This window comes from Scophthalmus maximus, chromosome 19 (genome assembly GCF_022379125.1).
Source record: "Scophthalmus maximus strain ysfricsl-2021 chromosome 19, ASM2237912v1, whole genome shotgun sequence".
In the NCBI taxonomy this organism is placed as follows: domain Eukaryota; kingdom Metazoa; phylum Chordata; class Actinopteri; order Pleuronectiformes; family Scophthalmidae; genus Scophthalmus; species Scophthalmus maximus.
In genome coordinates, this window is record NC_061533.1 from 1,757,174 (window position 1) to 1,770,000 (window position 12,827).

Genomic DNA, 12,827 nt, shown 5'->3' on the forward strand with positions numbered 1-12,827 from the left:
GAACATCTCCTTCATGTAATCTAGATTTATTAAACATACTTTCTATTAGTATTTAAAATGATGTCACCTCAGAGGGAAAAAAAACACCCACAGACAAAGGGAATATATAAACATCCTTTAATCATGATTGCCAAACATATGAATTAAGGCATATACAGTATAAAAAAGCAACAGCAGTTTCATATTTATACGATTTCGTTGTGTGTTATTAAATGGATTTACCGAGTGGATGAACTGAACATACCAAGCAGCCTTAATGAGACAACGCTGTGTCTCCCAAAGAGTTGACAGCATTTTTGTAAACAGAGTTCATATAGCACTATATTCAAGTAATAGAATGATCACTGATACTATGCAGGTCAGGTGTTGTGTTGTGTAAAGTGAGGCAGAGCTGCTGACAGACACGGTTTGGGGCGAATACAGTTTTATTGTCAGCTGTGTTGACAGTGACTGTAGAAGATTGTGTCCTTATGCTGCATTCGCAAAATTTGGAGGTTATTGTAAACACAGTTCTCCATTCCACATGATGTGAACGCAGCATCAGGGCGTTAGAGTGAATGAATCATCTGGTGGCCATGCCGGACTGTGTCCAGCGTACAATTCAATTTAGTTTGTAGAGCGCCACTGGTTCAGTGCCCTCTAGAGGCGACATCCAGTAACACACGAAGACGCAAGCAAATTGTGAACACGTGATTAAAAAAGTGTAACTTCAGTCTAACTACTTTATCTCATCAGCTCAAAACACTGTCTTGATTTTGACACATCTAGTTAGCACATTAGCTAATGTGGCTAGTTGGCACGTTAACAATTAAATCAGAGCTTGCTACAGGACTCCGCTAACTAGCTAACAGCTGCGTTTAAGACAGTTATTGGTTGAAGTTGATGTAGTCGAAGTAATTTAGCAAGATACCGCATTTTGTTTTGGTCTCAAATATGTCCGTATTTCTTTACCAAATAAATTTTCTGACATCTTTTTAGTGTCATTTCTGGCTAAAAACCTGATTAGCACATGTATCACAGCTTCAAACACAACAGTCATATCTGGTATGACTCCACCAGATGTCTCAGATACTCTGGTCAAGGTATAAATTATTTCATAAGATCCAGACACAACCCAACAACATCTGAATGGATCAACCCGTGTACGAGAGGCAAGTGGTTCGGCTACATTAAAAACTAGCAGCACCAGATTTTGGAAACGAGAATGTGGATAAAAAGCAGGTAAAGCCCGACGGCTCTGTCTGTCAGCGGCTCTGCAGTGAGCTAGTTAGCTTGTAGAAGGCTTGGGAGCAGAGGCGGGGCAAAGGATTGTGGGACTCCGGACAAGACTGAACCCCCAACAGAATCAAATGGGACCATTTTACTTGAAGGACAATTCCAATGTGATCGGTTTGAGTTTCAGCATCAGGCTCAGTAGTATCTTGTACTCTTCTGTTATCTTGTGATTCAAAACAGATCCTTATGGAAGAATCACTCTCTTGTAGAGCTCAACAGGGACCGCCCACTTCTTGAACGGTTCCAGGTTCGGAAGTGAATTTCCCATTCATTTATCCGGAGCAAAAAGAATAATTATTTGAGTGAAGGAACTATTTGTCCCATAAACCATTGTGAATATTGTTGATAATAGTTTTGTAATGTATTGCAGCTTGTGTTTTGTGGACGTATAATGTTTTATAACGATCGTAGAGTTCAGTGGTACCAGTAACTCATGCTGCGTCTTACATCTTGGAGCCTGGAGCTCGGGGTTGGTGAAGTTCCTTCGACGTTCCGCGTAGGAATTTGGGTCGGGGGTTCCGGTTGCAACCTCCGACTCGGAGGTCGTAATTTCGAGCTCTGAGGTATAATGGAACGACAACCGCGACACTCGAGCTCTGAGGTATAATGGTGAGTCGACCTTGGACGGATACAACATTATGGCGAATAATCAAAATGTTAATGGAGAATGTGAATGGGATTTTCACTTCCGGAACCTCACTGTTGAGCTCTAAAGGAGTTTTATACCTGAAACCAAATTGGATTCAGCTTCTCTCTTTGGAGCCTGCGGTTTCCCCGCCCGCCTGCTGCTCCCCTGCACGGCTGATGGAGATCAACGTAGAGTAGGATAAAGCATGTTAGTGCTCTGCCTTGAATCTGTACAGAATATATACACCACTGGTTCCTACATGGCACTGGGCAGGTCGCTGTGAAGGTTTACTCTCACATAAAGACAAGTACAATCAACATGGTTACGCTCAAGTACAGGTTAGTTAATACAAATGTCGCGTCAGCACTATGGAGGGAGGAGGACCACTTGGATAATCATAATGAGAGATAATAAGGATAATAATAGACTTTTTAGCTTCCTAATGCTGCTTCCCAATAGAAGTTAAAAAAGAAATCCATCAACACTATTGGGATAAATTAAAGTCATCATCGTTACATTCAGTCATATCATCATTGTCATAATACACTACGATAAATGTGCATTTTTTTTATAAAGTTAAACTCGAGCTGAGTGCTTGTTGTTTTGTTTTCAATGCGCCGCTCTGCAAAAACCGAAAGCTTCAAAAGTCTGTGACTCTGGATTGGAACAGGAAGTTCTACCGTCCCTTCATCGGTCCGTCCCATCTGCTCCGGGGTGACGTGGTATAAAACAGGTGGTTGTCATTCGTAGGAAATGAAAAGAGTTGTTTTTAATTAATTTTTTTCTCTGCCTCTCAGCGAGGCGAAGCTTATTCAACACCATGGAATTGATGTCTGATAAATCTTCCGTTCCTCATGTGAGAACGCGGTCACATGGTCCTACTTCTTCCCTTCGCCCTCTGTGGAGACAAGAGGGAAACGGAGGTCAGGCGGATGGATCTGGGATACGGGCGCCGCCATCTTGTGCGTTTGACGTCATTGGTGAGGAGCCGCGGTATCGAGGTCCAGCTGATCCACAAGCTCAAAACAATCATGGGTCTCAGCTGTGAGTTATGACGTTGACATTGTGATTGTGGAGTCTTGCTTGACGTCGTGATAAAGAGACAAAACTATATAAAAAAAAAGAATGATTATGAAGAAAGGGAACATTTATTACACAATTAACATTTGTCATTTCACGATAATGAGTTAATGATCTTCACATTATCAGGCCTGAGGTTGGTGAGCGTCTCCCCCCACACTGTTTCTGTCGCCTTATAAAACTCCTGCTTCTCTTCTTCCTCACTCCTCTGCGGCTCTGAGCATCACTGCTGTTAATCTCCTCCGTTTCACAGCAATTACCATTCATAGATAACCGCAGCCTTAGCAGCGCTATGCTAATGACCACATTATGCCGTTCAAGGGCCCCGGCAGGTTCCCCGCTGCATCGCTTCACACCTCCAAACAAAGGCAGTGATGTATGGCCTATGAAAAGATATGGAAAACAGCGCAGAGTGAATAATGACCCAGTGGATGATGGAGAATCCAGCCCGGAGAGTCTCGGAGCCGTTTGCTCCCCGAGACACGAGCCTCAGATCTTCCGTGAAGATGAGACAATTCTCCGGCTCATGTTACTCTCAGTTTTCTTTCAATTAAAGAAAATGTTCAGCCAATTCAGCCAGATTGAACAGTGTAGTGGTCATCATGAAGAAGCACAGAAACTGAAAAATGAAATGGTCAAAGAAGCTGAAAAAAGACGCTAAAATGGCCGTTTTGTGTTCGTGCGTCAGAAAACCGCCTGATTGTTCAGTGCTGCGTTTTTATCGTAACTCGATCAAGTCAATGCTGTTGGAGCTGACATTTTGAAAATGTCTTCATTTAATGAGCCTTCACGCTCAATTCACCTGCTGACAGCAGAATCGCTTCAGATCCAGCATCCGCACAAGTCAAGATTAAATGATAAAGTGTGGTGAAGCAGAACGCTGATTAACCAGGTGAACCGTAAATGTAACTCATCATTGAATCTAGTGAAATTGTGTCGTTTTTTCACATTTCAGCCAAATGAATCCACACGACTGGTTCGATACGCTCTTGTCCTACGAGATTCTCATTTACCTGTGAAAACATGTATTTTCATCTCGCGGATCAACAACCAACATGTCACATGATCTTTAAAACAGCAGATTAACAACACTTTGAGTGCGAATGTGTCAGAATTGACATATTTAAATACGTTTGATCGAATAACTGGGTTAAAGTGATTTCATATGCTGTAAATACCTGATTTTTTATGTTTGTTTAAAGTTACTTCAGACTAATGAAGCGTCAGGTGGAGAGAACTCGAAGGTCAGTTTAGTTCGACCAGAGATAATATGCAGATTTTTAATTTTTGTCCCAGAAACCACTCAAAGAATATTTTTCCAAATTCAGACCACAAACAAAATTTTGGAGTATGAAAAGTCTCCCTTAGTTTCCAACTATTAAGAAATATGAAACTGTAAATCCGGTGTGTGGAGTGGAGAGGGAGAGCAGGTTGAGTTTTAGTTCTCTTCTTGATATAAAGTGTCGGGTTCGAGGGTTCAACAGGGTTTTCTGTTGCTGCTGAAAAGTTACAGTAATCTCTTAAATTCAAAAACTGCGTTGCTTCTCTGAATATAGGAAGTGAAATTCAAACCGACCTGTGGCCGAGTGTCCCGACACCTGCTGACTGGAGACCAGCGACCTGGAGCTCAACCCTTCAACACACAAAACAAGAGTCTCATCACCAGGTCTGTAGCACCAACTTCTGGGTCCCCCCCCCCCCCCCCCCCCCCCCCCCCCCGAACCTGAACCCCTCACAAGTACTTCACTATGGTTAAATGAGGTTTGCTTGGAGTATCATGCCTAAGAGAATATTATTTTCTTCACGTTTATTTGAGTTTGAGGTTTGAGTTCGTGGTGTCGTACCTTGGTAGAGGTCGTACTGCCCTGACATCAGGTTGTAGCTCATGCCCAGGTGGGTGTGATGGTGTGTGTGCAGGTGTCGGGCGAACGACAGGTGGTTCCTGTCTCTCTCCGGCTCTCTCTCTCCCTCAGGTGAACCCTTCTCGCCAGGCTGTGGAAACACACACACACACACACACACACACACGCACACACGCACACACGCACGCACGCACGCACACACACACACACACACACACACTCCACATGAGGACGATGTTAAGTTGTCTGACCATTTGAGAAACTGAAAAACGCTGAATGAACTTTAAGTTCTGTAACTCTGTGTTTCAATCCGTCGCACTCAGGGTCTGATGTTTGTATTAAAGGTGCTGTACAAACAAAGTTGAGATTTATAGGTATATATATTGATTTGTCCTCGTACTTAACGGAACGTCAGCCTGGTGTATCAGGATGTATGGTCTCTACTGCCAGAAACTCAATACAGGATAGGGTTAGGGTTATTACAGGATACTGTCAATGTTCCTGTCGGCAGCAGTTAAAGCGCGTGAAGCATTAGTGCCACTGACGTCGTCACTTTCTACAAAGCAGTGATTTTGTTAACGTCAGCTTCCTGCTGCGCCGTGTGTAACCCTCTGTACATCAGACGATGTGGCGGCGGTGCAGTGAGTGATGCCTCACAGCGGGGGATTTCCCGTGGTACTGGTGGCTCTGCTGCTGCAGCAGCTCCATGGCGGAGGACGAAGACGAGTCGCCGCTCGGCTTGCCGCTCACCGCCCCGCCCCTGCCCGGCGGCGTCACCTCCGACTCCTCCCTGCCCGCCGTCTTACCGTACAGAGGATAGTGGAAACCTGCTGGACAATAAAGAAGCTGTCGTTTTTTCCCAAAGATGCATGATCTACATTTATTTATTTCGTTTTGTTTCCTGCACTTTGAAATTGTATTTGTAATGCAGAAGCAGCTGCAACATAAAAACATATTCTTTATTTAAAAATAATAATAATCCTGACCCCTGAATTCGTACCAAAAAAAGGCCCTTTATTTTTCAGTAACAACGCAGCAGCGGCTTTGATACTTAATAAACTTTGTGGGATTCGTCCCATAATTTGCTAAGTAACATAATACATTCATGGATTATATCATATTAAAGTGTTTTAAGAGGGTTTTGTGAATTAAGTAAAAGAGGTAAAACCCTTAGAAATTCACTGCAATCGCAAAATGTTAATATGATAATGAATTCAAAGCGATTGTTACCCTTTTAAATTTAAATTAAACCCTGAACATGCCCCTTAAAAAATACCTTTTATTTTATAAATCCATTAATTATATAAAATGTTAGCTTTTGACTTTTTGGGAGTCATCGCAGTTTGATTCTTGAGTTAAATGAGAAGATTGAATCTATTCAGTGTCAACGGATTCCGCCAGTCTTAAGACGACCTCTTTTGGTCCGACCAAAATTTCAGTCCATTGGTCCGGACCAGTGGTCCGAGGAAACGTTCACACTTGCAAGTTTGGTCCGGACCAAACTACAAAGTCTGGGGAAGAGTCCTAAGTCTCCTGATTCTATCAGGTATCAGGTAATTTAGGATCATCAAGTGACATTACATTATGATCTCCTTAAAATGTCGAACTGTTCCTTTGCAGTAATGCTGCGTTTCAGTTTACCTCGGAACTCGGAAGTCAGAAGTCAGAAGCCGGGTTCATCATTGGAAATCGCAAATGGAACGCCCCTGCGAGTCGGAATTCCGACTCGGGATGTCGGAAAAAAATCACCACACCGACTTCCCGGGTCCGAGGTAAACTGGAACGCAGTCTAAGCCCAAATCTTTGCTCAGACTCTTACCTGGGTAGTTGTGGACCAGCGTTGGGGACACCCCTCTGTATGAGCCCCCTCCACTCTCACACATTGCCAGGTAGGGCTGGTAGGAGGAGTGCTGGTACTGGATGTAGGGCTGCTGGGGGGTCATGGGAGGGGACACCGCCGCCCGGGCACTCTGGGACTCCTCAGAAAACCCTCCTATTGGCTCCTGGCCTGGATCATCTAGCCCCTCTAGCCGGTCGCAGTCCTCGGTGTCGATGGCAAGTGGGAGATCGTGGGATCCATGGACCCTGGCTTTTTTACCATCTCCGCCCACGCCTGCTCCTCGCTCTCCTCCTGAGGTCATCTTGGCCCCGGTAGGCTCCACGGTAGCTCCCCACTCTTTCCCCGTGTCTGCCTCACCCTCCTCGGCCTCCTCTCCGTGTTGTAGCTCTGAGTATTTGCTGTGAGCGAGGCGGTGAGCCCAGCCAGGGCCGTCTGAGGGCTAGATCGATGGGGACAAGTGTTGGTGCTAGTTGCAGTGTTTCCCCTATAATTCTTTGCTAACAGTGGTGGGTGGGAGTCATTTTGAGGTCAGTTGAACTTCAGTCCATATGTCTCCGTCCCAGTTTTTGTTTACATGGCCAGTTGCAGAGCTTATGCTAAATACCTTCTTTATAAGAAGTGTAAAAGTTAGCCCTTTGGCATTTTGTCTCTTCTGTGGTTTTTGGAGGGAAAGCAAAGCTAATTCATGACTTTCATTTGTACTTTGGGTGGAGAATTTCTTGCTGTGGCGGCCCACCGCTGCTGAACGACTATAGAGGAAACACTGTGCACTGGAGTGATCAGAGCCATAGACAGAGCACCTATCTATCACTGGCTCTGGTTGTGATGTTGATGAAGGATGACGACGTTTTCAACAGCAGGCGGCCATTCAGAAGTTGGCATGTGACGAGTGAGGCGTCTCACACATTATCAGCTGCAGCCAAAAGGAAAAACACAACCTTGCCTCCCCGCCACCGCTCTGGTTCCATTCATACAACATTTTTACATCACCCAGCCTTGCTAGAGTCAGCTGTTAAAATGCACTGTGAGATGACATGATTAGAAATCTGTACACGCTCTCTGAAAAAGCAGCTCATATCAAAACCAACAGTTATGTGTAAGAAAGGTTTCCGTTGTCTGTTTGTGTTGTTATGTTTTACATTTACAGCTAAAATTGGAATTACACATTTTCTTCCAATAATTCTCATTCTACACATTAAAAACATCTGCATCCATCAAATCAAACCACACAGTTTGGGTTTCAACCAAAAGGACTGAAGTAGTTTTGCCAAACCAGAGCTACAGCACCACGGAAGCCACACGGTCTTTGTCATTAGCACCTATTGGTTTAGCTGTTACACAACGTGTGATTAATCTCTTTGTGACACTCAACAACAGTCATGAAAGCAAACCAACAACAGCATCAGCGGCGGCGGCAGGTTATAGACAGAGGGAGAAACTTACACTGGAATAGGAAACATTTGAGTCCAGATCTGTCTGACTGTTTGCGTTGTGGAGTGATGAAGAAGAGGAAGAGGAGGGTGACTTGATGTCATCACAGTCTTTCATCAAGACCTGGTGCTGGTCCACCAAGCCCCCGTGAACAGCCTTCAAGCCCAGACTCTGTCCCCTTTCTCCTCTCTCGCTCATCTCCACGTAGGACAGGACAGGTTTGGGACAGCAACCTTTAGCACAGTCTGGACCTTTCCCTAGCATGGGTCCACTGGCTGCACCCCCAACCATATGTTTAACCTCCTCACCGTCTCTCAACCCCTGTCCCCGCTCACCCCTTTGCTTGGAACTGGGCGGCTGGTCGCAGCACTTGGAGGCCAGTAACAGCTTCTGGTCCATGTAAAGTCCTCTGGAGTACTGGCCATAATACAAAGACTGGGCCAAGGCGGTCTGGGTCTGACTCATAGCCAGCTGGAGCTGAGACTGAGGTGGCCCGTCGCCCTTCTTAGAGTCCAAGAAGTCATGGGGGGAAATCTTGTCGTCCTCCTTCACTTCTTCCTTCCTGTCTTTCCCTTTGCCGTCATGGGCAGAGCTTTTGTGGAAAGCAATGCTGCTGCAGTTCTGCCTGTCCGACTGCATGTACCCCTGCAGGTAGTAGGGCTCGTAGCTGTGGTAGTACGGGGATTGGGAGTCTTTTGATAATGGGGCAGATGACGTGGGTGGGGTTTTACCCGAGTTACCATGGTTACTGTTAGAGCTCACCTCAGAGGAGGCCGAGGAGCTGGACTTGGATCTGAGTCCATCTGAGCGACATTCAGAAGATCCCCCATCGTCCCCGGCATCTGAGATGTCGGAGTAGGCGGGGCTGTTGTTTTTGCTACTGCTGTCTGCTGCCACCAGGCAAGTACCACTTGCGTCAAGCCGCGATGAACTGCCAATGGAGGGACTCGGGGCGTTGTCGGTGAAGGTGTAGACCTTGTCGGCCTCAGCACGGATACTAGCCATTCTGCTCTCCTGGCTCTCTGTAAGTCCGTTCATCACGTCCTGCTTACTGAGGTGTTCCTTCAGAAGGCTTCCAGAAATTTCCTTGACACCCATTTTAGATCCACCACAGACTTCTTCCATTTTGATTCCACTGCTGTCTCCGTTAGGCGTCCTGGTTTGTACATCTTTGTTGTGTTTGTCCTTCAGCCGCCGTTTTTCTTTCTTCCTGGTCTCTTTGCTGCAGGTAACGAGAGTAGCTTTGACAAGGCTTGGCTCCACGACGACGCTCAGCTTTGGTTTGATGGGTTTTAGTGGAAGGTTTTTACTTGTGAGGCCTACGGCTGCCATGGGCGAGGGCTGCTGTGAAGTGGCAGTATCTGCTGTACCAGTGGGATAGGTTGCATTGGGTATGGCTATCAGCTTGGGAGGAGCAGGGGCTGGAGCGATTGGCCGGTTGGTCCGTGACTTTGACAGCTTCTCTACCTTCCCGTTGGTCTTTTTGCCTTTATCGCATGCACCACCCTTCTTGTCGATCAAACCTTCGGCTTCTAGTTTGGGCATCTCTACCATGGAGTTTCTGTCTGGGACCATGCAGTTCTCCAGAACCACTGTCATGTTGGAGATGATGGGCAGATTGCTGAGGTCATCGATCAGCCCATCCTTTAGCAGTGAGGTTCTTCTGGTTTTGGAGTTAGCTGTGGGACTGTGATCGGTACTGAGGAGTAGCCGTCTGTTCTTCGGAGACCCTACTGTCGTCACTTTGTATAGAGGAGCAGGTTTCTTTGAGGAACTATTGGAATTAGTGCTGATGTTTGTCTCCGAGAGGTCATATGTCATGTTGCTGATGGTGTCCTCACAGTCTGATAGTCGTTCCTCACTCTCCCCATCCTTCACGGGCTCCAGTTCAGGCTTCCTCTGCTCCTCAGCCTCCAGGTGTGCATGTGTCTGGTGGTAGCGCAGTCCGTTGATGTGCTTGTAGCGTTTAGTGCAGTTGGGGTGGGGACAGTCAATGAGAATGGGTGGGGGAGGTGGTGAAGAGGCACAACCTCCGCCTGGATCCATGAACGAGGGGTCAGATTTGCCCTGGGGCGTGGACGGGGCGCTGCGGGATTTGGCTCGAATCCGCTTCCCATTTCCGTTTTTAATGTCATCGGAAGAGACCAGGCTGAGGTCCAGGTCCGCCGGCGGTTTATTCTTTCGCTTCCCAGACGAGAGAGTGGAGGCACTGTTGGAGGATTTCACCTCATCCACAGTGAAGAATGACGAAGGAGTTCGGCCGTTGCTGTTGATGAGGTTGAGGCTGCCTCTCCGTCCCTTGCTGTGGATGGGTGCAGTGGTTCCGGCCACACCGCCTCCACGGCTCCTGTGCTGTGACAGACCCCTGACTTTGGCTGCCGGGGCCGGCTCAATGCAGGGCCGCTCGGCCATGGCCATTCGCATCCGTTTCCCCCGGCCACGCCCGCCTGGCATCTCGGGGTCGCTGGAGGGAGACTCACAAAATCTGGACAGAGGAAGAGGAAAAACAATGGATTTAGGAGAAAAATCTTAATAATTACTTACTGACCACCTGGAACCTTGATGAGGTAAATGCCACTGTGTAGTGTTATTTCAAATGTATTGAATTACTTCTTTTCATTCTGTCTCTGTGCTGCTGTATTACCTGAATGGATTATCTTATCTTATCTTATGTTACATTTTATAGCATCACTTTGCAGCGTATTGTGTGACATGGCATCATATTGTAGCATGTTTTGTCATGTCATGTTGTTTTATGAAACAAGAACAACTTCACATCATCAGCCAAACTGAAATCTTGTAGCATCAAACCTCAGAAGATCATTTGAGCCTGACGTCAAGGCTACAAATTGATTTTTTTCTGCACAACGTCTGCTTCTCTTTTGATAGCATAAAGAAAACCTGTACAAAACCAGAGCAATCTCTGTATTTGATACGGAGAGTCTCTGTATTCACACGTCGTTCCTTCTGCTTTGAAGTCTTTTCATGCTGTTTTACCACAGCGCCTTGTATCCTAACACTGGGGATGCTTTTCTGCAGTCACACAATGTTATGTTTATCAAAAAACTGTCTGTGATGATGTGAAAAATTTATTTATTTACAATTATCCAAAGTGTGAGGCTCAGTTACGGAAGCCGGACCCTGAACCTTTTAATGCGTTAATACAACACAACATGACAGGACTGGATTAATAAATTCCGACCTTGGAACGAGTGTTTTGCGTCTTAATCACGTTATTAATGGAACCGACTGCAGAACACGTTGAGACAAGATTTTAAAACAATGATATCTCACACTTCCTGTGAAGTTGTAATTGCTTTTCTACATCAGTTTGTCCCTGAATGTCACTGGAACACTCGACTGATATTTTACTTTTTTTTCTTTGGCATTTTAATGATATTTTCTGCTCTCGTGCGTCTATTTGAAATGTTATTTAATGCATTCACACCAAAAATAAGCAAATTTTTGAGTAATGTAAAGAAATACAAGCCACAAATTTCGGCCCCTTTCTCTGTCGAACGTGACGTCGGAGGATCTCAATGCCAATTGGCTTTCGCGTTATTGCGTCACGCTAAAATTTCGCTCAAGTTCAAATATTTCAACTTGAGCAAGTGAAGCAAATGACGTGGATTTCGTATCCATGTTGCGTCATTCACGTCACTCGCGTCTTTGCACAGACTTTGTATTTAATCCAATCACGAGAAAAATTAGTTTACCTCAAATTTGTTCACCATTGGTGTTTATTGTCTCTGTCAAGGAGGTTATGGTTTCACCCCGACCATTTGTTTGTTTGTCCGCAGTATTACGCAAAAACAGATTTCCACGAAACTTGGTTGAGGGATGGAACATTGGCCGAGAAAGAATCCATTACATTTTGGCACAGGTCCAAACAAAAGGGGCAGATCCAGGAATGTTTCCCCACTTTTTTACATTGTGATATTTTCCAAAGAATAATTCATTAATTTTCATCTTGATGAATAGAATCAGGCACAATTAGGCGACCGATGCCGCTTCGATTCAACGTAAGGACTGTTGGGTCTTGAGCCATGCTGGTTGTATATTTTGTAATTTCCGTTTTAATCATCACATCTTTTATCTTCCGGTTGCAGACTTGATAACGAGTCATCAAAGAGGAAGCGTTTCATTCTGTTCAATTATATAATAATAAAGCCGCATTCGCTCTCCGCTGACACACGTCCGCCGTTTCAAGAGTCCAAATGGAAAAAACTAAACAATTTAGTCCCTGGTTTCTGAGATTAAGCTGTAATTGCCATGACAACAGTCATTTGCATGCAAGAGCAATAATTGAGAGGTTTCAGCGGCGCGAGGAAGAAACCGCCACAATTTCCCACTCGGCAATTACAGAAACCATCTCTCCGTTTGAACAAAGCAGCCGGAGGGGGAGTGGAGCGCTCGTCACGGAGCGACAGCCGACGGCCCCGGAGCCAGTTCACACTTTATTTCATCATTTTGGCAAAACATTGAAGCACTTTGAAAAAAAAAATAAGTGCTCTTTTCAGTTAATCCAAAAAACAACAACACAATCATCAGCAAATCAAGAGGTGGTAAAAAGATGATGATGATCAAAGAGGGAAATAAACCAGGCGGTGCTGCGGTGATTTCAGATATTATGTTACAATTCCTGTGTGTTTAACACCGGGGGCTTGGAAAGTGGCTAACATGGTTAGCGGTCTGACGACCATGCTAACGA

At 45.4% G+C, this 12,827-nt stretch overlaps 1 protein-coding gene across 4 annotated transcripts in view; it reads right to left on the reverse strand.

Annotated features, from left to right (window-relative positions):
* Nucleotides 1–100: 100 nt before the first annotated feature.
* The window catches only part of znf608 (zinc finger protein 608), a 34,677-nt gene continuing 21,950 nt past the window's right edge, over nucleotides 101–12,827 (reverse strand). Inside the window, exons 4-9 of one of the 4 annotated variants that reach the window (XM_035640627.2) lie at nucleotides 8,129–10,601; nucleotides 6,665–7,124; nucleotides 5,503–5,675; nucleotides 4,828–4,975; nucleotides 4,560–4,616; nucleotides 101–2,801 (exon numbers count right to left, since the gene is read on the reverse strand). In XM_035640627.2, coding sequence (XP_035496520.2) covers nucleotides 2,782–2,801; nucleotides 4,560–4,616; nucleotides 4,828–4,975; nucleotides 5,503–5,675; nucleotides 6,665–7,124; nucleotides 8,129–10,601 — 3,331 coding nt within the window. In that variant the 3' untranslated portion in view covers nucleotides 101–2,781. The other 3 variants (XM_047329032.1, XM_047329030.1, XM_047329031.1) reach the window with 3 other exon arrangements.